This window comes from Notothenia rossii (assembly GCF_949606895.1).
Source record: "Notothenia rossii genome assembly, chromosome: 10".
Taxonomy (NCBI): Eukaryota; Metazoa; Chordata; class Actinopteri; order Perciformes; family Nototheniidae; genus Notothenia; species Notothenia rossii.
The window spans coordinates 16,934,943-16,961,633 of NC_136908.1; the positions used below are offsets into that span (position 1 = coordinate 16,934,943).

Here is a 26,691-nt window from a genome sequence, read left to right on the forward strand (position 1 = left end):
TGTGCACGTTTGTGAACAGCAGGTATATTGCGTCATATTCATACCAGCCAGTATAGAAAAATAAGCCCTGTGTTATTGGAGTTAGGGATTTGTCATTGACGCTAGTGCACGTTGATACACATGTGCCCCCCGCTGTACCCTCTGCACTGCAGCAGCACTGCACCATAATGCACACATCCAGTCCCCCCCCCCCTCTCTCTGTCTCTCTCTGTCTGTACTACTTATCCTTGCCATCTGCCTCACAAAGCTGGGAATATTGTTATTCATCATGGGAATATCACCACCACCACCATGGGAATGTTGGAAGGGTTTCTGTGCTTGCATTGTTGTTGCTTCCTGTGTGTTTACAAGCTTCTTTGTGATTGTCCAGGAACAGTGTGTGTGTGTGTGTGTGTGTTTTTTCTCTTCTTTCTGTGACATAGGTGCACACACACACACACACACACACACACACACAATGCCAGAATCAAAGCTAATTATCGATTTGGAGAGTAAAAACTCAATCATGAGCGAATAAAAGCAGCTTCTCTAAACCGTTTTCTCATGTGAACTCGGACAATATCCAGAGCATTAGGTGTGAAGCTTATCTGGAGTTTCCCTTTCACACATGTTGCACTACTACATGTAAGTGGTTGTGTGTGTCAGAAGTGCACACAAAACATCCATAGGCCGCAACAGTGTGAACTTGATCCTAAGATCTTCAGGCTGATAATGCATATTCAGCTCTATATGGGTCAGTGCTAGGAATGTTTTGCAATATGTTTGTTTAGTGTTCATTTACTTTTCTGGTGTGTTGACATTATCGCTCAAAACAGCTATTAAAATATATGTTCTGATGATTGACTGATTTCTTAGTTGACTGAAGGCAAACACAAAAACTTTTCTGAAATGTTAACGGATCAGTCACTCAATGTCCTCTTCCACATATTGAGTTTATCAGATGCAAACATGTATTTCTAGACTTGGGTCTGTATTATAAGACCCTCAGATGTATGGGTTGCAGTGTTTCCCACATAATTTGATTCTATTTGTGGGGGCACCGCACCCCCCCCGGCAAGAAAAGCCAAAGGCCCCTTAACCTATTCGGGTGGCCCACGCATCCACCCCCCCCTCAAATAAGAAAATACACGCAAGTTCATGGCTACTGTAGACAACGTTCTTGTTGCTCTGTGTTGCGTTGTTAATGAGTGAGACACACTGGAGTTGAGGATCTGTGGGGTTTATTCTCCCAAAAATATAATTTACAATTTAGGCATTTAGCAGACGCCTTATTCCAAAGCGACTTACAATGACCAATCCCAGGGATATTCTCCCTGGAGTAACTGAGGGCTAAGTGCCTTACTCAAGGGCACACTAGTAGTGGTGTTCCAAGCGGGATTTGAAGTCGCAACCTTCCGATCGTCACCCCACCTCACTATCCATTAGACCAACACAATTAAATCAATGTATGGGAAACACTGGGTTGTAGAGCTCCAGGGCTTAGGAATTTATAACAACTCTCTAGTTTCCTATTATTATTTAACGTCTTCTGGGGTGTTATGTTATTGTGGGACTACTTTTAGGCTAAACTGATACATCAGTCGGTTGGCATCAACAAGAAAAACGCCATGTCAGCAGATAAACCTTGTTATTCTCCAGCAGGGTCCACTTGCTCCGCAGGAACGGGTTTACAGGGTTACACAAGATCACGGAAAACATGCAAAGCATTTTGAAATGCACGTCACCGCCTTTTTACAGATTGACACTATGTGTACATGATCAGGATTGCAGACATTTCTATTTGATCATGTTATCTGTTACATGTAAGAGAAACAGAGAGAAGGCTCAAGAAGAAGCAGGGAAATTGAGAAGCTATATAAAGTGAGAAAAGAGCAAGCTGCCCTGATTTCATTCCTGTGTTGCATGGAATCTGGTCTGTCGCACCAGAATAAACGCTCACCAAAATAGACCTGGGTTACGTGTGCTTAGCGTGTGATTTCAAAAATATTGTTTGTGTGTGTGTATAAATGCAAGACACGGGAAACAACTGACTCAACTTACATTTTCCCCAACGTTGTACTAAACAGGCATCTACTTTCATGCTTGTTTTCCATTTTGTCTTCTGTATGTGTCTCTTTGTTGGTCCATCTAAGGAAGAAATATTACAGATTTAACTTTATAAGACTATTGTATTGCTCTTTCTTATGTTATCATGCTTCCCCGAATCTCCCTCTCAGTTCTCTTCATCTCTCATCTTTTCATCCTATAACCCTCAAACTGCACATTCTTTTAATTTTGGGCCTGAGAAAAGCTGAAGTTCACTAGAAGCTGAGCTTATATCACGGACACACACACATGCTCAAACACACAAACCCAATAGGAACACTGAGCATTAATGTTTTTTGTGTGTGTTTTTGTAGGACTAAAAATGAGTTGCAGGACAGGCAGTGCTGTCACAGAGACGTATTTATATCTGCACCTGAACTTGTTCTTTTCTGTTGTCTTGCTTGTTTGACATTTTTATTTTCATTGTCACACAACAAATCACAATCAGGTTTGGTTGTATAACCACAGATCCACCAACATCACTTACATGGCACACCTTTACATCCAGAACAAAAGCGCTAAACCCAAGTAATCAAACTTGATGGGTTGGATTTCCAAATAATTTGCCTTTTTATAGTTGGCAAGCACAAGTTTCCACACCTCAATTACATTTAATTTCACATGATCAGCCACATCCAGTATGTTAGAGAACCACACTGTTGCTTCACGTATTTTAGCCCATGAGCTCCCATAACATCAGTTGCAGAGACATGTAACTTTGTCGGGATCACAGTGAATCTCAATATCATTATCTATATAATCTCTGTTACGGCTGTTTTCACTGTGCCAAAATCAGCTGTGGGAACAGATTGTATGACTGTAATATAACAAAAAGTCATTTAATCAACTATTGGAATGACAGAAATGACAGCATTGTGAGGATTTTCTTTGTCTAATACTGTAGGTGACGGTTGACAGAATATCTTTTGTCGGTGTCAAATCTTTATCATCTGAAAGTTATAGATGATCACTTTTCGAAATTGAGAGTTCCCTCTGCATATTTTTGTTATTTGTTATTTGTCAAACACTGATGTGCATACTATTCGTCGAGCTGACAAGTGGCACACGGTGAGGCTTACTCAGAAATGCATTAAACCTGCAAAAAAAGAAATAATTAAAGTGTTGAGTCTACTGGATTTGTATAAAAGTCTATAAGCAAATGACCATACTACTCTGCATGATTGTTTACCTAAAGTGCATGGTCTCAATCGCTCATTTTTGTTTTGTAAATTATAATCCCATTTAGAGTCAATTACACAAAAAAAGCACGTTATAAATGAAAACGTCCAATGCCAAAATGACAAACTTGAGGTTTCAACGTGGTAGTCCACAAACCAAACAGTGACGTCAAGGTGGTTATGTCCACTTCTTTTATATGTCTGTGACTGCTAACCAAGTCTAGACCATCATTCTAGCATCCCAACCCTTACTGGATGTTCCCCTCATTCCCAACACTTCCCATCAGACTGGAATATTTTGAGACTGCTGGTTAACCAGATCTGGTTTTCAGTGTAGGAGCTTGTGCACATCTCCCTGAAAGTGAATGGAGGTTGTGACTTTTCTTCTGCGGTCGTCCTCTAATTTGGACCTAATTGAGATGTTTAATTAGTGCGTATTTGTCTGTGTTTATGTGTCTGTAAAGAGGAGAGGGGCTAGTTATGTAATCTGCTGCAGTGTGTGAGGTCAGGGGATGTATGTGAGAATCCAATATTCATGAGCATCTTGAGTGCATCATGAATGTTAATAGGGACATGTGAGAGGACTGAAAATGGAGAGGAGAGAGGAACCAGAGAAAGTAAGAAAAGGGGCTGAGGGACAAATATGTTCTACCTCTTCTGTGTCACTGTCCGTCTGCCTCATTTCGCTCTTCATCCTTCCTTCTCTTCCTCTGCCTGAACACACTCCCTGCATCTCTTGATCCTCCCACCTTCCACCTGTTCAAACCACCCCTCCTTCTTTTCCTCATCTCTTTCCCTCTTTTCTGTCTCAATCTCCTCCTATAATGAGGGCCTTAGCACTGTTATATGATGTGTGTATGAGTTGTTCACGTGGCAAGCATTAGTGTGTGTTGGGTGTGATGAAACATGCAGTCTCCCCGGGTTTAATCCAGTGCTGGACACAAAAACACACACTTTGGAATTTAACTCTGTATGAAACTGTATTGAACATACATGCAGTCTCTTTTTCTCTTTCTTTCTATGAGGCATGTTGTGAGCTTATGGCCTTCTCGCCTCATTCTCCTCTCTTTCTCTTTTTTCTCTGTCCACATATCTCTCATTTCTTCTCACCGAACACACACAAGCCCTCTGTTTGAAACAGAGTATAGCTCAATTTGAAACGTTCGGCATATAAGACGCATGCTTTCATCCTCAGTTCGAAAGACTGCCTGAGTGTCTGCCAGGATGAATCATGTGCTCAAACCAATTACTCTCTTTTAAAAATGGACCCTTTTCATAGGAGAGTGTCTGTCTCTTGAGTTGTGATATCAGCATGTTGGTATTCTCAAAAAAAAAGGAAATTGATCCTAATTGGGTTCGTTTTGGTCAAATAACACAAATGTAAATGTTCTCTTTAGCCCTTTATAGTGTTTTGTAACCAAATAGCTTTGGCTTAAACAGGTTTTAAATTATTTGTACGTTGTAAAAAGAATGCAAGCTTTTAATGGTATGTTAAATATGTGAATAACTACAAAATACAGCTTAATAAACAAAAAAAGGGCTTGGGCATGCTACTATTCAGGACATGTTTTAGATATGTTCCTCAGGCAGCATTGATAAAGAAATGAAGGGTTAAGAACATTAAATAAAAGTGTATGTTTGTCATGATTTTACGTGCTTAACTCCTAGACTTCTGAACCTTTACCTCTTCTTCTTTCTTATAGTTACGGTTGACATACTGTAGTGCTCTGCTTTTGACTATTATTAGTTTGACACACCTGAGAAAATTACAGTACCTATTTTTTCTTTTGATGCTGAAAAGCTCACATGCTCTTGTCAATGCATGTTGTAAAAGTTAAACTGCTGTCACTAACTGATATTTGTTTTGTTTTTGTCTTCTTCCCCTCTCCTCTCAACTCATCACTGGTCATCTCTCCTCCTGACCAATTCTCTTCTCTTCTCCACATGCTGGTTGTGGTCCTGATGGTGTTTTCCAATAGATTGATCGGCCAATCGATGGGGATTTTCAGAGGAGCTCCGACTGCCTTCGCTGCCTGCCCTCCTCCACCCCCCTCCCCCCGCAGCCTCTTCCTCGCCCCCACAAACTCCGTCATCCAGACCTCCATTCAGCCCTCTATACACAAAATGACACTAGACCTGACTGAATGGTCTTCTAAATGGATTTTTACATCTAGTAATAGACAATAAGAAAAAGAGGGAGAAACCTCAATGACAAAAAAGCCATAAACGCACACCACACACACACACACACCACACCACACCACACCACACACACCCACACCCACAAACACCCACAAACACCCACACACTCACGCACAACAAAACAAACAAAGAAAAAAATCAAATGCCCACTCTTGGAATGTACCGCACACTCTTCCTGTGAAACTTCAATTGCTTCCTTTTATTTTTCTGGATCTTTGAAAGCTGATTTTGTTATATTTTTCCACTTTTGGACAATACAAGAAGCTGAGCAGACGATTACCACGTGTTGAATTTGAAGCTGCAGTGTTTTGGGAGGACAACTTATTAAGAGGACAACTGATTGCTGAAAAAGTGTATCCATAGATACTAGATCTGTTTTTTCCTTTATTTACATAGTATCCAAAGCCTTTTTCAGTTTTGGCTCGACCCAAGATTTACATTTTATTACCTTGCATACCGGGACACTATCTGTTACAGGTTTTTTTTTTTTTTATTCCAGTGTTTGAAGCAGTGATAGATGTAACTACCAGGCCAATACAACCAGCAAGTTACGAGCACATGCTGCAGTTTGTAGCTTGTAAAGATTGTAATTAAGTCACTGCTAGCTTTAAAGTATCAAGTGACTTGAAATTCCTAGTTTGAGGAAACAGTATTGCTTTTTGGTAGCTATAGGTAATTGTTCTCAGATTTGTCAACGTGTTAGAGTGGGTGCACGTCTTCCCTTGTTGCGTGCATGCCCTCCACCATGCCTCCCCAGAACACAGAGGCTGACGCTACGCAGGTCGAATCTCTGGTGGGTGGCGCAAATGCCAAAAACTCCAAGGCATCAGGTGCGGACGAGGAGAAAGGAGGAACAGGGGCGGATGGATCGGGAGGTCGAGGAGGGGAGGAGTCAGCGAGCGAGACATCGGTCGCACGCATACCCTTAAAGAGATGGGTGATGCACGGTGCTGTGATGTTCGGTCGGGAGTTCTGCTACGCTATGGAGACGGCACTGGTGACACCTGTCCTGCTGCAAATAGGTGAGTCCATACGCACAGATTCACAATAAAAACACTCTATATTTACATAAAAACACAGGTGCACCACTTTAAAAACACAGTAAAGCAGTAAATGCCAGAAGAAAAATCTCTCTGGTCACCTGCTACTGTTCTCGCTTTTTATCCTGTTATCCACCTTACCTCTGACTACCCAAAACAAAGCAGAGCATTTCATTGTTACTTAGCAGCAGGCTTGGGCGGTATGTACACAGTCTATGGTATTTTCTCATAACTTTTATTACTTCCTGACATTCCACCAAAAAAAAAAAGCAATACTCTATTCCCTTATTGCTAAAATGAGAATTGCAGAATAAGCCAGCTTATATGAACCTGAGCTGTAGTTGTTAAAGATTTTGGTGTTAACGTTCCAAAAATAGTGTCAAATGCCTATCACAATTTCCTTATGTCCAAGGGACATCTTTACATTTCTTGTTTTGTCAAACAGTCAAAAAGCTGGGTATTTTGCAAAATATTATTATTTAAAAAAGGATCCTCACAGTGGAGAAGCCGCTACCAGTAACTGCTGGAGAAGGCCAACCAAAGTACATTTCTATCATTCCATCCCTGTAAATAGTGCTTGTAGTTTTTATCATAGTTTGTGAGCGGGAACAAGGAGTCATGTTGTCCTGACGACGTTGTCCTGGCATTTAAGAGGACACCTTGGCAGCTCGATGTTACCCACCTCCCGTTCACTTTGTTCAGATGGACTTCAACTGGATCTGCCTGGAGATTAGCTAGAATGCACACACACACACACACACACACACACACACACACACACACACACACACACACACACACACACACACACACACACACACACACACACACACACACACACACACACACACACACACACACACACACACTCTTAGACAGTCCTCCAGTCACAGTGTGCGTACTGTCATTTGCACCTTGCCAAGTCCAATTTCGTCTGGAGTACACTGAAGGCCTTAGGGGAGATGGAGAGGGTGTGAAAAGTGAAAAGGAGCAGAGGAGGGAGAGAAGAAGGGGAAGAACATGAGAGTGAGAAGGGGGAGAGAGAAAGAGAGAGAGAGCGATAAAAGGCTGAAACAGCCGTAACCTTGTTTATAATTCAAAGTCACTTCCCATGCATTCCCCCTCTCTCTTTCTTTTCCTTTCTCTCCAAATCTCTTCTCCCCCCTCAGTGGCGTATTGAGATCTCCTCGTTTACATAACCACGGCGACATGAGTGGCAGGACGCTCTGTGACCACCGTGAGTCACGACTGGCTCACCCAGGATGAGCCGTCACAGGGAGAAAGGCTTTTAAATTCAAATGTTCTGTTTCAGTTTCAGTTTTAGATAAACAAACGACAATATGATCGGTGTGTGTTAAAGAAACGTCCAATATGTTACAGCAACAAAAGTCTCAATGGGCCTAAAAGAGATACTGGTGTTATTCATAAAAACAATCCCATAAAAAAAAAATCAAGGAAGGCTTTCTTTTCATCAGGCTTGTCTCCTGTTGTGGTATCAGACCTGTTGTTGAATGTTTTTGTTCTATTTTTAGCACCGATTTAAGCTGCCCTCACCTACTCTTTTTTTAGATCATGATGTGTCTGAGCCCGTCTTAGTAGACTTCAGATTCACTGAGAGGTACAAATGCTACAGATTAGTCCACTAAAATAAATAAACAGAGCAGTGAATTTGGTGTCTTGATGAGATTTACGCTGATGTGGAGAGTTTATCCAATGATGGAGTCTTTTAGGGTCCGGTTAATTGACTGCTAATCAATCTGACCTTAACATTCGGAGAGAGGATTGAGGAGAGGAGAGGAGTGATGAATTATTAAGTAGATTGCACACAGTAAAGCCGAGTGCAACATCTTTGAATTTCATAGCAATTTGTTGTATATTAGCAGATGTTATGTTCAGGTAACAGCCATTGTAGAGCATTAATATCACAACACTAACAGGTCAGCATCTATTATGGGAACGGACCTACAGTATAAGCAAGACTTCAACAAGTCAACAATGACATTTCAACACCTGTTATGTTGATTTTTCAAACTTTTTAGCAGACAATTTCTTATTTACACATTCAGCAGAGATGTCAAAGGCGTGTGGAATGGAAACAAGGCTTTGAGAGCTGTAAGTGTGAACAAAAGAGTAACATGTAAGAGGTGTGAACAATTCCCCCGCTGAGGGAACTGCCGAGTCAGGGGATGGACTTTGTTCCAAGTTGCATTTTGGATTTTTATTTTTGTATTACTTTGTGCCAATTTCCAGTTCTATTGATACGTCTATTGTCATCTCAATAGGTTTCATTTTGTGACATTTCTGTCCATCAAAATGTTATATATCTTCATGCATGCTCTCTAAAACAGATCTGCAGAATGATTCATGTTTTTAGCCAGCCAGAAAACAAATCTCCCTCCAACTCTGTGGGCAGGAGTCCAACTTTTGGGATAACACATATCGACCCCCCCCCCCCCCCCCCCCCCCGCCATGTGGTTAATGCTCCATGCACGCTGGAGACTGACTGTAGCTACTGGAATTAGCTGGAGAGCTGGTTGGCTCGACCTGACTAGAACCATTGTGTGTGTGTAACCCCATAACACTGAGGTCAGGGAAAGGGAGAGAGTGTGTGTATGTGCGTGTGTGTGTGAGCAGATGACATAGTTTGGTGAAGGAGCCCATATTTACACAACCTAGAGAAGATACAAAACTTCTACCTTACAAGGTCTTGTGTTGAGAGCATGCAGAGCTGCTTTCTCTTTTGTCTCTGAGCTCCTGGCACCAGTCGCTCATTGTTTTTGTCCTTAAATGTTCTTGTTGAGTTGGTTGAGTTGTTGTGTTTTGTTCTCTTGTGTACTTTCGTTCAGTGCTATGTATTGTATTGAATGAGCTCAGGCTAAAACATGCTGTGATGCTTGGCATTCGTTTTCATGTCAATCCCTATGCAAATAAACATTTAATAAATAATACTAGGGCATACATTTGAAATAATTAACCAATCACATCACCTTTAACAACTTACTCTGGTGTTCTTCAAACCAGTGAAAAAGGCACATTAAAAAAAGCGTGACATTTAAATTAACTTGACCCAATCCAGCTTTGCAAGAAAGAAAATAGCATCTCCTTGTATCCCTCAGAATTAGAAGCTAATTGAGAAAGAGCAACGAGTTCACATAATGTTCCTCAGTATGCAGTTTCTATTCTCTAGGTATATTTGACTGCAGGCCCCTCAAAAGTTGTCTGGACTAAGAGCATCACCTATTGACTTTGCAGCTGAAAGTGAGGTAAGAGTAGGAGAGAGATTAGGGAGATGATGATAAAGGGATTAAGAGAGGGAGTGGAACAAGGAGGAGGCAATGAGCACCGTCTGTGTGTTGTGTCCTCGTTTTTGGGATAGGAGGATGATGTGTTGCATAACCACAAGCTTTCTGAGCTTTAAGTGTACACAGAGGAAGCTGTTAAATCATAATGACACTTGTTGAAAACATACCAGAAGGAAGGACTGTCAATAAACTAATACAACTATATTTATTTTTCATCTGATGCTTTCATTTTCAGTTGCACAGGCTCCTGAAAAGCTGGTATTTTGAACAACAAGGTTACAGTTTAGGATGATAACTAGTCTCAGATTAGGGATGATATAACAGACAAAAGCTGTGTAAATTAAATACCTGATACCAAACTCAGGAGAAAATAAATGTACACAGGTACATTTAATTTAATTTACAATAGTAGAAACAGTTGTTTGGTGATAAATACAACTCTGATATGAGTGTACATTTCTTAGTTCTAGTTAAGCAATTGGTGTTATTCTCATTCTCATTCTACTGAATTCTAAGAAAGACACTGGTTTCAATTATTTTATGGTACATGTAATGTATTTCACTTTCAGGGATCAAGTTTTAGTCAGAAATGAATAGGCATTGTATGGGAAGGTCATTATAAGAGCAACCCCTGCTTGAGTGCAGATGTCTCTCTGTGTCTTTTCTCTTCTAACCACATCAGTCTCGTCGGGCCACAGGACAGCAGGGTCTGAGAGGAAAAGCGCTTTTCCAGTCATGTTAATCTTTATTTCTGTTTATTTACTTGTTTGACTATAGCTGTGCATGCAACACTAGTTGTGCCACCAATATGGTTTGGAAAACAGTCCAGGCTGGCAGCTCTGCAGAATTGTTATCCTTCTTTGGAGGCCTTCTTGGCTTTACTAAAGGAGATTAGTGCAATCCAACAGGAAAATTAATTCTATTCATTCAGTTTATGTAGCTGAAAGCGTCAGCTCACTGTTACAGTAACTCTCACTCTACTCAGTTTCCTCCAATAAACGTTCCAATGTTAGATATAACAGTTTTGTCTGTACGCTTACAATAAAAGATCATCCAGCTCCCGATGCATCTCGCTATCAATTTAGTTTGCCGATGATCATTTTCAAGTCTACCGATTTCAATACATGGCATTCGAAAACAGCAGTTTACCTATTTTCCCCTGAATGCAAAAGCTTAATTCTTAAAGTCCATGTAATGTCCAAAATAAATGTTATTCTGTGTTAATAAATCGCTTCATCACTTTCCACTGTTTCATTTGACATATCAACATCAATGATTCTTTCCATAAATACCCCCCAAATAACATGAAATGTGTGCCACTTTCCCGTGTTATTCCGCTCCGGTAGCGAAAAGCTTGCCAGCCATTAACCCAGCTGTGTGACGTCACACGTGGCAAACACCAGCCTCGTCTAGATTGTTTGTTTTGTATCCTTCCGCTATTTTCGCTCAACATATGTGTAACCGGACCTCGCTAAACTTTTTTTATCTAACAATTCATGATGGGGAAGCGATGTGTAGTTGTGAGCTGTGAATGTTTCCTGATTGCTATAAACATTGATCATGGGTGCTGGAAGATTGTGCACAAAACTCGGGTCAGAATTAAGTTACTACAGGTGTTATGCCAGCTTGAGCTAAATGTCACCAGAGTACAGTGAACTTGCCTAGTGACTGAAATATATAAAAGTTGAAGTGAAATAAGTAAGGCCAAAAATGAATTACGTCTGAATATCTTTATTATTTTTACCACTTTTAATTATTTGTGGGCTCGCACATACCAAAATAGACTAATGTACACTGCAATAAAGATCAAATGATACAAGTGAAAAATTAACAAAAGAACTCTTTTTTATTTATCAAACAGTAAATTAATACAATCTTACAAACTTGTGATTTGGAAAATGTTGTTATATTTACATGTTTCTTTGGAAAAATAATATTGTAAATGATGTACTTTGTAAATTATTTACATCATGTGAAACCATTTTAACCAGTTCAGCAGCATGATTTATGTCAAATTACAGATTTGGCCATTGAAATCCCTGATAGCGGCCTCCCGGTTCAGGGTAAGTCTTCCGTATCTCGGTTACAGCACGCAGCGGGACTCTGATTTTTGGGCCGAGTACACCCCAGCACCAACGTACAAACTGTCGATAAGCTGTAGGCTATATCGATACTTCCTAATGAAAAAAAAGTATACAGATTATAAATATATTTGGAGAAAAATAAAATGTTATGTAGTACTATTATGTAGCAATGGTTACAAATTGGCTTATAACATGATATTTGTATTTTACTTGTACAAAATAAATATGAGGTTATACATGACTGCTTGACAGAATCATAGACCTCTTATATATTTCCTCACATGTGTAGTTGTTTCTTTTCCCAAGCATACATTGAACTTGCATACACAGAAAAAATAAAAGCCAAGCTGTTTTTGACTGCTTGAAAGAGTTTAATGGTATCTTTAAAAGTGTACTATATCTGTAGCGACTAAAAGTATTATATGAAAGCAAAGCTGCAATAGGCAGTTGAGTCAATCAATATTTACTTGCTGGTGTAGTGGGCCATCAACTGCTCTGTGTTGTTGTTTGTATTGAAGATACGCTATTTTCAGTGTCCAAACACTGAGACAGCCTTCTCTAAAGCCTGGGTGGCTAATAATGCACCTTGGTTTCTCGTCGGTGTCTTCTATCTGGCAGAGTCCTGCACGGGTCTGATTTTCAAGACCCGCTCCCGCCCCGCACCCGTGACGTGCAGTACCGAACCCGCCCCGCTACCCGCACATATTGCCAATTAGTTCCGCAACCCGACCCGACCCGCCGGCACAAGATCCGCAACCCGACCCGAACCCGAATATATATATAAGCAGTGACAACGTTGGATTTCGCTCTTGAAGAAGAGTTATTGAAAATTGTGTATTCTCCGCTAGAGAGCTTCACCTCAGCCATTCAGAATGTGGTGCGCTCAGCAGCAGATAGATGCGCTGCAGAGGTTATGATTATGCTCGGTCCCGCGGAGGAGAGGTCTGAGGATTTAAACATTAAACTAAATTATTATTGTTTAAATATATTTATTATGCAACACCCGCAACCGGACCCGCATCATCTTTGTTTTACCCAGAAGCGAACCCGGAAAAAAGCGTTTGAAAAAATACCACCCGCAAATCACCTTTTTTGCGGGTCACCCGTCGGGTAGGCCCACCCACGGATACCCGACCCGATTCAGGACTCTGCTATCTGGTCAGTAGGTTGCAAACTGTCTATTTGTTCCATCACCTGCCAGATCTCTCTGCAGCATACACATTCATCTGCAGTGGGCATGCTTTCACAGCATTGACATGTAGCCTACACCTGAATATTGTACATAACATTAAAAAAAAAACAATATCTGCCGGACGTGTGAGGAACAGATGACAAATTAAGATCGACATTTAGTGCAGGTCAAATTAAATAAAACTGAATTTACCATTCAGTATTGCTGACTCGAGTCTTGCCGGCTGCGGAATCCGCTTCTCTTTCACAAGTTTCTGCCTCGTTGTTCGATTGCCGGGCAGGAGGCTCGTACTGATAAGGCAAGATGCCTTGAAGTGAAAGGCTAGCTGGTTCACTCTCTACTTCTGTAACTGAATCCAGATAACCCACCGAATCTGAGCTTGAATGATCGCTCTCGCTGTCGCTGTCTGAAGTTGTCGCGTTGCTTGCCATTTGGACTGATTTGATCAGATGGCAATGTTTGCCACGTGTGACGTCACCGCTCGTTCGGGAGTGATCGGGGGCGTACTCGGCAAACTTCGGAACCAACATCGGTTTTTAACGTATATGTCATTTAATTATGACCAAACTTTAAACATTTTTATTTATTTTTATTCTGGTGATATCTAAACTACATGTTAAAAAACACCTGTGTTAGATGCATTACATGGCCTTTAAAGGGTATTGTAAAGGTGTCCCGGCCGGGTCGTAAAATACAAAAGGAAACCCTAAAAGTTAACACAAGTGCCGTATCTACTGTGATTTGACATGTAACATGTTAACTAGATGGTAGCATGTTAGCATGTTAGCATGCAGCACAGTCGACCAGTGGCATTCAGCTGGCATTGCCTGGAACTTTCAAAATAAAAGCTCTGTATGCTTAATTTGTTACAATGCAATCTGCTATTTGTCATTTGTCAAGTCATTCACACAATTCTACTGTTGTTTTCTTCATGAGCAAATAACTAGTGTTAGCTTCCTCAATCAGAGTTTTGATTTTTGCTGAAATCAACCAAAATGTCAAATCAGCTTGATCGTGCGATGTCTCTTCTAGCATCCCAAGTAACTTAATCCACTGAGTGATCCTATCATGTTCGCTGGTCTAATCTAGCAGATGACCTTGTAGAAATAGTTATACAGGGTTATATAAATGACTGGCTTGATGTTACACAGTGACTAATCACCATAATCTGACCCAGTCATTTGAGGGACAGAGTAGATGGAGGGCAGAGTAGGTGAATAGACGGATTAAATGTTGCGTGTCTGAGGTAGCTACGGGCGCAATAATTAATCTTCTGGCACATGAAATATTGCATGAAGGAAAGAGAAAAACTTCACTATAGAAATAATTAGAAAAAGTGGAAGAAAAGGTGCCCCTGGGTCAAATTGCATTCCTGCTAGCCCGTAAGGCCTTTACACCACAATCATCAGTCCTTGGTGTGTTTCTCTGCAGAGCGTGAGAGAGAGAGGGAGTGAGAGACAAAAACACCACACCAGTCACTTATTTTAAGTCGCCCTAATTATAGATCGTTATATCATCCCTGCTAATTTATTAGTGTTATCTCTGTCGACACCCGGAGACACAAAACGGTTTCGCCATGAATTATTTACCAACCTTGCCAACGTTTCAGGGCGGGGTTCTTGGTGTCTTACTGATGCAATGTGCAACAGACAAAGAACAACACTAGTGTGGGATAATTGAGTCCAGTGGATCACAATCCGTAGTCCGTGGACCATGAGGGGGTCGTTGGGGCGGATTCTAAGGTAATAAAAAACGGTGGTACATTCATGTTGGTTTATGATTTGAATGCAGAGTCAGCAGACTTAGTCAAGACAAAGCCATGTTATGTGTTTTTATATGGGTGTGCATGTTTTTCCATGCAACAGGCGACAAGTCAGGTATGTGTGAGCTGTTAATGTAAGATATGTGAGGAATGCTGAGGTGTGTGTGTGTGTGTGTGTGTGTGTGTGTGTGTGTGTGTGTGTGTGTGTGTGTGTGTGTGTGTGTGTGTGTGTGTGTGTGTGTGTGTGTGTGTGTGTGTGTGTGTGTGTGTGTGTGTGTGTGTGTGTGTGTGTGTGTGTGTGTGTGTGTGTGTGTGTGTGTGTGTGTGTGTGGCTCCCAGCCCCCACCCTCCAGGGAGGTGAAGTCATCAAAAACAAACCACCACAGAGCTCTCAGGTGATGACGGTGGACAAAGAAACATCAGGATTAGCAATTGCTTAAAACTGGGGCTGGCAAAAAACAATTATCAGCAGAGTAGTTTTTTTTTATTAACTATTGTTTTGATTATTCAATCATTTAAATGGGGTTTTAAGCTTGCTTGCATTACGAAATGACTGATTGTATGCTCCTAATGCAGAGGATATTTTTGTTTTAATTGAAGGTATTGGTGTTTCCCTTTTTAAGTTGCTAGGTCAACTTCAGTCAATCTTTTACTTAATTGCCCAGAATCCTTTTGAAACACATTTTTTGTTTGTTGTTTTCCTCTATGCAACACAAGTTATATCATATAAACGTTTCTAGCTTATTTTTACTTAGCATATAACCAGGAAGTTACATAAAAAGCTACTGATTGTGGAGCCTGTTCCCCCATGAATGGCACTATTCTCTAATTAACAAAAAATGATATACTGTGCATTTTAGCAATTTTAAAATAAAATTGTGATCTTATATCTGTAAATGTACTTGTAAAGTCCACATCAGGTGAAGTGTCCTTGTGTTGTTGTAAAGAGTCAGACTGCGTCAACACTGCTGCTGATTTGAGCACGTCACAGATGTTCTGTTTATAAAGATTTACATGACAGAAGAACAGCAACAGTACATTAACACTTCACCACCTACAGCGCGTTCAGAACATCACAGCCTGTAACCTCGCAGCGCTAAAGTGATCTCAGTGCAAGACTAATGGGACATTAAGCTGCATAAAATATCTCCTCATCCAGAGTGTTTGAATCTCTCACCAGTCTTTCACATTATTAAATGATAACTCCGAACCACACCCTGATTTCTCAGGCTGTCAAAAAATAACAAGCTTATATAATATTATCTAATAACAAAATACATATTACATTAGAAAATATGAGTTCAATAATCTTAATTATAGGCTAAAAATGGTGCCCTTATGGATTGTATGGTCTATGGAATATACACATTCCCTATAAATAATGATCGTTTCCATTTCGTTTTTCCACTTGACATCAGTTTACTTTTTTTCATAAAATACAGTTGGACTGTAGTATAGTAGTCATACGGCCAATCAAATCTATAAAACCTAAAGGCACGACACACACACACACACACACACACACACACACACACACACACACACACACACACACACACACACACACACACACACACACACACACACACACACACACACACACACACACACAACCCTAATAGCAGTGAGTGAGCGACACAGTAATGGCTGGCCTCGGGGTAATTTTGATGTGTGTGTATTTAAGAAGCGAGTAGAAAAACATCTGCTCTCTCTCACCCTACTCTGACAGTTTATAGCTAAAAGGATGGATGAATAGATTAATCTTGTGAAGTCATATATCTGGCTTAAATGAGCAATAAAAGCAAAACATATTTATTTGCTTTGAGTAAAGCAGTGGGTTGTTGTAAGATGTTCTCACCATTGCTGCATGGTGGCTTGCTCACTGTCGGCCATATGTTTATTTTCTGTAGCAGAGTATTAAAGGCCACAGTGCTTTGCCCAAAAGCATTAATCATCACCGTCTGTATTTGCTTGTGTAATCTGAAAACATACAAACTATAAGACCATATACATTTTTATTTTATTAACAACACGGTAACTGCCCATTAGGTACATTTTTGCGTTAAACAAATTATAACCAATGTCAGATTTGTCTTTTTGGTAAACTCTGATGTAGTGACGACATAAAACAACAACATATAACCTAACAATATAGTCGTTGACTGTTATGAAAGCACCATCTGGTTACTTAACTACATTTTGCCATACTTCTCTTAATAGAATAAACAAACAAATAGACATGAGTGTAAATGTTAGGATTAGCTGCACTTTGCATTTTCACTTTTTGCTGGCACCTGAACGCACCACCATAACAAGACTTGTTTCTGACCTACTTTACCTATGGTCACACAAGATTATTTACTGATTTGGTTTGATTGATTGCTGCTTTGGTAGTGAAAGGGCAGTCGGTTTGGAGCTGCCTGTGTGTGATAGGTCAGGCTCAGTCTGAGGGCCCGCCTCCCTGCTGTCTGTCACATATGCTGGTATATTAATGTGATTGGCAGAGAGGCACTAAAATAGAGCTGGATAAACACCATTAGACATTTGAACGCCGGCATTGTCTAGATCAGATTTCCCGCTTTACATTTATTTTACTCATGTCTACTTCTCTCGGCAGGAGGTAGCCAGTTTACTGCAGTGGTGTTACATAACTTTGCTGACTACAAGCAGCTGTGTATGTGTGTGTGTGTTGTGTGTGAGTGTATGTATATACGCAGGCTTCATGCAATTTTAATGCAACCCTTTTACATAGAGGACGGTTGGTGTTTTGTTTTTACACACACACACACACCCCCACACCCCCACACACACACATACACACACACACACACACACACACACACACACACACACACACACACACACACACACACACACACACACACACACACACACACACACACACACACACATCATGTATACATCACTTCAGGGGACATTACATTGACTTACATGCATTTCCTGGGGACTTATCCTAACCTTAACCATAACCAACACATGCCTAACCCTAACCCTTACCCTTAACCTTACTATTACCCTAACACTAACCAAGTCTTCACCCTAAAATTAATGATTCCCCTTATGGGGACCTCCATTCTGTCCCCATAAGGGAGGCGAGTCCCCACACGTGGCTGTGTAAACAGATTTCGGTCCCCACAAGTACATTAATGCTAGGCCACACACACACACACACACACACACACACACACACACACACACACACACACACACACACACACACACACACACACACACACACCTCTACTCTCCTTCCTGCATAAATTGAACGGCCGTTTGTTGTCATCAGCTGAGCCACACAGTCAAACATCGTTCAGTATTACACTCTGCTCTTCACTTTGTTAATGATGACCTTGCCTGTGTAGCTAGTGAGTGTGTGTGTGTGTGTATGGGTGTGATTGATGGATTACTGCAGTCCAATGACTCACTCCTGTCTCCCTAGTGTCCCTCTCTCTCTCTCTCTCTCTCTCTCTGCCGGTCCTTTGCTCTCTACAATCCATGAGCATGACTATGAGGTGAAACCTTTTTTATTCGCTTTTATCTTAACCGTATTTGGGTCTCTAGGATCCACAAGTATCTGCAGGATGTTCTGTGTTAAAGCTGTTAGCACAACATTTACAGTGCCTATAAAATGAAATCAAACCGATCTTTTATTGTTTTATGGCTTTTAATAAAAGTGGATCAAATTGGAGACACAGATCGTCCGCAATAAATGTACAAGTTGGTTTAAATGAGGCCCAAAAAAAGAAAGAAGGTTGTTCAACACAAATGGCCTGCAGCCCTCAGCTAGTGCTGGCATACAACTGTCAACCAGATGCTTATCAATAATAGAATATTGATGTTAATATTTAAAGTCTGCTCCCAAAGTCAATCTGTGGCATTTCCCTGCTTTCTTTCCTCCTCTCAGAATGCTACACCTGCCTCAGTTCACATGTTTTGTTTAATCCAAAACACCTGCTTCCTCCCTTCCTTTTTTCTTTCCTTTCCTTTCCTCCTGCTCTCTGTCCTTCACACTCTCGCTCTCACCCTCTTTCCTTCCTGCCCTCTTTCTCCCTTTTTCTGACCTCTGTCCCACTTTCACTTTCACACCATTTCTCGGGCTCTTTTCAGGACGCTTGTCATTTTTGTTGTAATTTTTCTCACGCCAGTGCAGGATATGAAAGGCTTGTTTTTGTGTTATATGGGAGAATGGGAAAGGAGGGATGGGAACAGAAAGAGAGGAGAGAAGGAGGTTGATGTTTGTTGGCTATGAGGAATAGTCAGATTGTTTGATTTCAGCTTGGGAGGAGTGATAGGAGAGGGGAGGTAGGAGTGATAGGAGAGGGGAGGTAGGAGTGAGGGAGGTAGACATGAGGATAGACAGATAACGGCTTTTCTTTCACAACATAGGAAACAAAACAGTATTATCTTCATGAGAAGTAGAAAGAAGTGGAAGGAGAAAAACGCAACCTTACGTTTGATGATTACAGCTTTTAAAAAGGGCATTTGTTTTCTCACTGTGTAATTAAAATGACCCAGAAATAAAGACAGTGCTTTTAGATGTTTGTTGTTAAAAGAATAATATCAAGAAGAAAATGGATTAAAGCATAGGGAATGTGTAAATCATTAAATGCAGCTCACTGATCAGTCATTTTCTCCAAAAGCTTGGCATTGTAGTTTTTAGCAAACATTACACTATTAAATTAGAGTTTTTGATTAATAAGCAGTGCAAAAGTAAGTATTAGGACCAGCAGGACTCTGCCAGAATACCTAAAAATGGTGCCTGTGTTTATATGAACATGTCTACAGCGTGAGTCATAGATGTGTGTTTTTAAAAGCTTTGTAGTCTCAGTGTACACAGACAGTACTTGGTGGTCGAACCTCTTGTTGTTGGGTTTATGGCTTTTCTTTGGATTTGTTCAAAGTGGGGGAAACAAATAATACTGCCAACCTTAATCTTTAAAGCTTGCAGTCTTTGATATAAAATGTAAACATTATATGCACGTTGCATTCATTATAGTCAAATAAAATACTTTTAAGATCACATCATAACAAGCTAAACGGATAATTCATCATCCAGTTAAGAAATCCGCAGGTCGTAACTTATTGTTTGTAAAAAGTGAAATCTGATGTAGCTGGACATACAGTTATCAATTATCTGCCGTCTAATAAGCCATTTTATTTTATAAATTAAAAGTACCATGTCAAAAAATGTGTCAAACTTTATTTTTGTTGCACCTTTCATACAGATCATTGCAGCTTCACAGACAACAGAAAATAAGTTAAACAACTGAAACAAAATTCAACATCAACAATATGACATGACTATATGAGATTCATTCATGAAAGAGAATAAAATGATAGAAATGTTGTAATTTAACTGATAAATATGATAATATTTTACAACTAGTAAAAATGTGTAGATTAAATGTCTATATATTATATATCTTGATCAAAGGCCTGTCTGAATGTTTAGGTTTAAAGTTTACGTGCTCATGCAGACTTCTGTAAAGGCTCTTGGAATAAAAAGGAATAAAGCTGACCCACCAAAGGTTTTAGTCCTGCGCTCAGGAACAACTAACATATTTGTCCCGGAGCAACTGAAGGGCCAGACACTGTAGTCATGTGAGACATCCATTCTGGCTAAAGACCTTGAAGTTAATAAAAAAACTGAACTTTAGTACAATACGATACACTTTATTGTCCCTGTAAGGAAATTTGTTCTGGACTCCGTCCTGCAGTTACGCATACATGTACATATACAAACATAGTGGACATTAAGAGACATACACATATCATCAGTCATACACCGTTTGAACAAACACAATACACAGACGCACATACTGACAATGGCGACCTATTGCACTACCCTCATGGCCAACATTTAAAAAGTAAATTTCATTACATTTGACTACATTTCATTTCATGTGAATGTTAAGAAGCTTAATTGACATAGGTAGGAATGAGTGCTTATAGCGGTTCAGCCTGCTCTTGGGAACCCTAAATCTTCTACCAGAAGGTAGGAGCTGGAATTCTGGGTGGAGTATGCGGGTGGGATCAGACACTATTTTGTTTGTCTGTCTGATAATGGACTGCTCGTATATGTTTTGGAGAGATGGGTGTTTTTTTAACCCCCATCATTTTCATAGCAGTCTGTACCAGGTGAGCGATCTGGGACTTTGACTGCACTGTCAAGTTACCAGGCGGTAATACCATACCTAATAATGCTCTCCAACACTGCATGATAGAACAGTAACATGAACTTCTGGTCGACTCCGAAAGCCCGGAGTCGACGCAGAAAGTACAATCACTGTTGAAGTCTAGAGCACAGACCTTGAACATGCGCCTTCCAGCTGAGTGTATTATCTAGATGGACACCAAGGTACTTATAGGAGCTGACCTGAGTTATGGGTTCATTGTGGATAACCACCGGCCTAAGATCACCCACTGCCTTTGGGTCCCACACCATCTCCTCAGTCTTCTTCACATTCAGCACTAATGGTAGATCTGATAGGGGAGTATTACAGAAGTCCAGCGGGCTCCATATTAAACTGTGCATTGGAGTCTCAGTGTCACTCAGAGAGACAGCTCAATGGACATATTTATGTGAGATTTACAAAAAGTTAAAGACACATTTTTTTATTTGATGTGCTAAATAATTTGCAGATAAACAGAATACAGAGGGCACTTTCTACAACTTTGGAGGGGTTTTTTTCCTCGTGCTTCAGGGAAATTATTTCAAAAACACATCGTAGTGCAAAGGGCAAAAAAACTGAAATGCAGTAATCCTTGTTCCAGACTTCCTGAAAACAAGGGGGGACTGTTGTGAAAATGTGCAGAACTCATAGTAGTTGTATCATACTTATTTTCAAAGAAGGAGACTGGGCATCATTTGTTTGAAATATTTAAAAGGTTTAGGTCTGCCGTTTATACTATAATAAAGCTCAAGTGATATTGGAGTTAAAGGAATCATAATTATATTTGTTTGATTTCAATGTCCAGTTCTTGGTCTTATCTGAGAGATTAATTTGTTCACACATTGCGATTTAAAAAAAGTCTCCCCCAAATTCAAACAGGCAATGTGGGATCTATAAGGTTGTGTTTAGAAACCAATTACAACCACTGAGTTGTATTTTGTTGGTTTATCTATAGTGCAGACACTACTTTGAGAAATGCACATACAGTTGATGCAAAAGATGTGATGAATAGGCAGTCTGTAGTTCCAACAGTCACACATTGAACTCCATATTTAGTGTGTGTGTGTGTGTGTGTGTGTGTGTGTGTGTGTGTGTGTGTGTGTGTGTGTGTGTGTGTGTGTGTGTGTGTGTGTGTGTGTGTGTGTGTGTGTGTGTGTGTGTGTGTGTGTGTGTGTATCAAGGAAGTGTGCTTGGTAACATTTGCGCTTTGATGATAGATGGAGCAGATTGTACATTTTTCTTTCCCACGATCAATCAACCACACTCGCAGCTGTGAATAGGAACTTTTTTTCGGTCTGTCTCTCCATCCTTCCGTTTTTTTCCCCCTCTCTGTCCTCCCAAGTTTCCACCCTCCCTCACCTCGTCCTCTCCCTTTTTTAATTTCCTTCAACTTTATCATTTCTCACACTCCCCCTCTCTCTATTTCCTCCTGTGTCTTTACTCCACGCATTTATTTTTTTCCGTTTTATTTTTTTATTTTTTCTCTTTATCTGAAATACTTCCTGCCTCTTGATTCTCTCAGTATTGTTCTTGTGTGTGTGTGTGTGTGTGTGTGTGTGTGTGTGTGTGTGTGTGTGTGTGTGTGTGTGTGTGTGTGTGTGTGTGTGTGTGTGTGTGTGTGTGTGTGTGTGTGTGTGTGTGTGTGTGTGTGTGTGTGTGTGTGTGTGTGTGTGTGTGTGTGTGTGTGTGTGTGTGTGTGTGTGTGTGTGTGTGTGTGTGTGTGTGTGTTATAGAAGGTGATTCTGTCTGTGTGGGAACAGAGACATGTCTTTATTTATTAGGTGTGTTTTTTTTACTGTGTGTGACGTGTGTGTTTTTCTGGTGAGGAACTGTTATAATAGAAACTGTTTTCCTGTTTTGATGTTGACAAACCTACAGACAGACAGATCCCTATCTGCTACCCTGTCGCCTTCTTTATGGCTGTGCCACCGTCTGACTTTTAAAAGGGATTGTGTCTGTGCATTTTTTTATATATCGGAAGTCTGGGTGCATACTAGTGTCTTTATTTTCCTGGGTATGTATAGCTTTTGTTTGTGTGTTTGTTTGTGTGTCTGTCTGTCTGTCTACAGTATGCGTCTGTATTTGAGACAGAAAAGGGGGGGAATAAAAACAAATGTGGGAATAAAGGGAGAGAAACAAAGCTTTCCTTAGTTTGAACAAACCTCACAACAGGAAGCCCGATGTGAATGACAAGGCGTTATTGGAGCCAGGAAGTGAAGGTGATGGAGTCTCCGTAGTGACAGGGTTCCCAAGACCTGGTCCCCACGGCAACAGGGGTCAAGCCTTGTTTATGGCCCGCTCGTGAAAAACTCAGAGGTCGACAGTTGTGCAGGACCTGAGAAGTGAGGGCAGATACGGCGCCAATGCTACTGATGTACATCATGTACCTTTATGTGTTTGCCTCCGGGTTTCTTGTCCTTTGCCTACTCTCAACCAACAATTAAAGGCGATAATCATAATTATTAAAGCAGTTTTTTTAGTAAGTAAAAAATCATCTGAGACCCAAAGTTGTGTCCTTGTAATATCTATATGAAACGGTTTTCAGTTATATTTCTGATATAATGTAGACAAGCACTAAACACCGCAAACTCTAAACTGTATCATGGCAAAAATGTTTGGTGATAAATAGTTATGCTGTAAAACATACAATTTCAAACAGCACGTCTCTCTAAATCTTTAACCATTTGCCACATGTTTTTTTAATCTACAGTATAATGCTCTTATTAATGCTGAACTTCTATAAAATGTTCAAAAAATCCTCCAAATACCAAAAATAAATCGTAATTGTAATTTCTTCGGTCAGAGGCTTGCTGAAAAAATGCAAAGGAAACTAAAAATCAATGCTTTGGTTTCATAGGGTGTTAAATGTCTGAAGTGCTTCTCCTCCTCAATGCTTCACGAAGGCCTTAAACTTGTGACACAGTGTTTTGTCTAGTGTAGTTTGCATTAGTTACAATTGTTGTGTAGTGGACTTTCAAACATGATTTATAGGGACAGGAAAATACTTATCTAAATCACAACGTTACAGAGTGGTTATTTTATCATTAGAAATCATGTTGTTGACCTTTTGACTCACAGACTTTGAGAGGTCTACAGATCATACTCCTGGCTGTAGGGAAACATGTGATTTGTCAACAGCGGTGAAAATGACCATGATTGCAGCAGGAAGATTTTCACATGACAGCAAAAAAAATTAAAACTCCTTCTCTTAGAAAATATCAAATGCTGACAACAGCTCTGAAAACATCACACCCAGAGACACTGACTGAGTTGAGTCATGTACGCTTTTCCTGAATTTACCAACCAAATGAGCTTTGTGTCTCCTCACTTAGTCAACTGATCTCACCTCAGACTCTGTGTTAAGTAACTTTACTGATCCAATGGTCTCCTAATGGATCTGTGCTTGAAGTGGGGACATTTCACAAATGCTCTTGATAATTAGATATTATGCCACTCAGTTATTGATGTTCGTGTCATATCAGACGTCTGTTTGAGAAATATGAAAATGGGTTAGACAAGCCTAATGTGGTCTCAATCAAATTAGCTGCCATATACTGGCTTTCCCTTTACTTCCATCCATCTTTCCAGCTCCTTACTTTGCTGAGGAATGAAATATCAGTGGCATCTTCCTCGTATTGATCTGCAGTAATAAGTAGCCCTTTCTCTCCTCCATTATTATTATATAAGTTTGAATAAAAAGTGTGCGTATGTGTGCTTGAACATATACTTGAGGTAAAGCCTATTGATCATTATTATTGTATATATTGCATTGATCCTCAGATCAGTGGAGCTGGGGAACTCCATTCAATACTGTTGTGTCCTTGGGCAAGTCCACAGTATTGATGTATAACATATCCAATATACAGTAGGTATTATAATGCAATGTTACCGCTTTCAAATAAATGCTATGAATTATTATTGTTATTATATGAGGCAACTAAGGTTGGAGGCATTATCAAGAGTGAGACTCCAGGTCTCTTAAAGATAGTGATAGTGTGGCGGCCAAAAGGCATTTCATGTTATTGTCTTCTTTTTTATTGAGCTGAATTAAGCGACAGGTTGACAGCCAGACAAAGATAAAGTCCTGATTTAAATAACTGAGATTCAGCTGACTTCACTCAGCTTAAAGACTCTCTGCCTCCGCTTTGTTCTCTGGGCTTGTAATGGCTGATTTCATTACTTGTTTATTTATTTTTATTAATGTGGAAATGCACATTAGATCAGTCTCTCACGAGTAGCAATAGAAATAGCAAGAACATTATTACCAGTATGAAGAATGTTTTGGAATAATTTAAGAGACAAAAAACCAACGAGGAATTATCTTGTAAAGTTATCATACCATACAATGAGTGAATCGGTTTTAAGATATTTTTAAGGTAAGATAAATAATGATGGACCACAAAGGTAATGGTCTTTGGGGTGTTCAAAAGTGATGTGCTTTTTTAAGTGGCAGCTAAATGAATTGCGTGTGAGTGTCTTCACACGCATGGGGAATTTTCTGAGGTTATACAGTATAAGGACTTAATTAAGAACTGGCTTTGTTGTTGAAAGGTTTGCAGTTCAAGGTGTTGTCTGATGTTATTCATCATCATCATCCATTGTTGCATCTTGTTTGTGTGTGTGTGTGTGTGTGTGTGTGTTTTTCTAAAGATACATGGTTATTTCCATTTATGCTTCCTAATTTGAGATCCTGTCATGCGACGTGTTTGTATTCCTCACCTGGTTTCCGGCTGTGGAAAGATGAGGCTCAAAGTAATACAATATTTGCTCAGTAAAAAAGATCACATCAACAGTGTAGTTCAAGGTCGACGTATTCAATATAGGATGTGGATACCTTTTTGACATTATAATACTTAACAAATGCTTTGTAATAATCCAGAGCAAATGTTCAAACAGACACTCATTGAACCTGCAAAGGGTTGCCATTGCTTGTCTCCTTCTTCTTTTAGGTGCATTTTCTCAAATTTCTCAAACTCAAAAACAACAGTTTATTAATGTTGCTTTGTACTTAACCCTGTACTGCAACTACATCCTAATGTAATGAGGTAGTGTTTGGTTCAGTTTGTGTAGTTTACTTTATCACTTTATTTGACAGGGACAATGCATTATTACTGTGATAACATTTCTGAAATACACCAGAGTTTGCCAGAAAGGCGATTTCCAATCTGTTGTCCCTTGGCCGGCAATAGTTAAAAACACAGGCAATAAAAATATATATATGTTGACGGATATAAGCAATGAAAAAATATCCAAATACACACAAGACACAAGAACATCTAATAAAAAATGATCCACCTCACTCATACATTAGGATGTTACTTGCACCCCCTAGTGGATGACAGAGCAAATCCATTGAGAAATCACTGGTTTATTGGTCATCTTATGGCATCTTTCTAAATGAAGTTCACAGTTCTCTCTACATCTCCGTCTTTAACTCGTATCCGTGTGTGTGTCTGTGCAGGTCTTCCAGAGCAGTACTACAGTCTGACGTGGTTCCTCAGCCCGGTCCTCGGCCTCATTTTCACGCCGCTGATCGGCTCTGCCAGCGACCGCTGCACTCTGCGATGGGGCCGCCGGAGACCCTTCATCCTGATCCTCTGCATCGGGACGCTGTTAGGAGTGGCACTCTTTCTGAATGGATCGCTGATAGGT

General features: G+C 40.2%; 1 protein-coding gene across 1 annotated transcript in view; it reads left to right on the top strand.

Annotated features, from left to right (window-relative positions):
• slc45a4a (solute carrier family 45 member 4a) overlaps positions 1–26,691 on the top strand; it is a 50,458-nt gene that overhangs the window by 9,850 nt on the left and 13,917 nt on the right. The window contains exons 3-4 of the mRNA XM_079655056.1: positions 5,243–6,487; positions 26,501–26,689. Coding sequence (XP_079511182.1) covers positions 6,199–6,487; positions 26,501–26,689 — 478 coding nt within the window. The 5' untranslated portion in view covers positions 5,243–6,198. The remainder of the gene's footprint in view (positions 1–5,242; positions 6,488–26,500; positions 26,690–26,691) is intronic.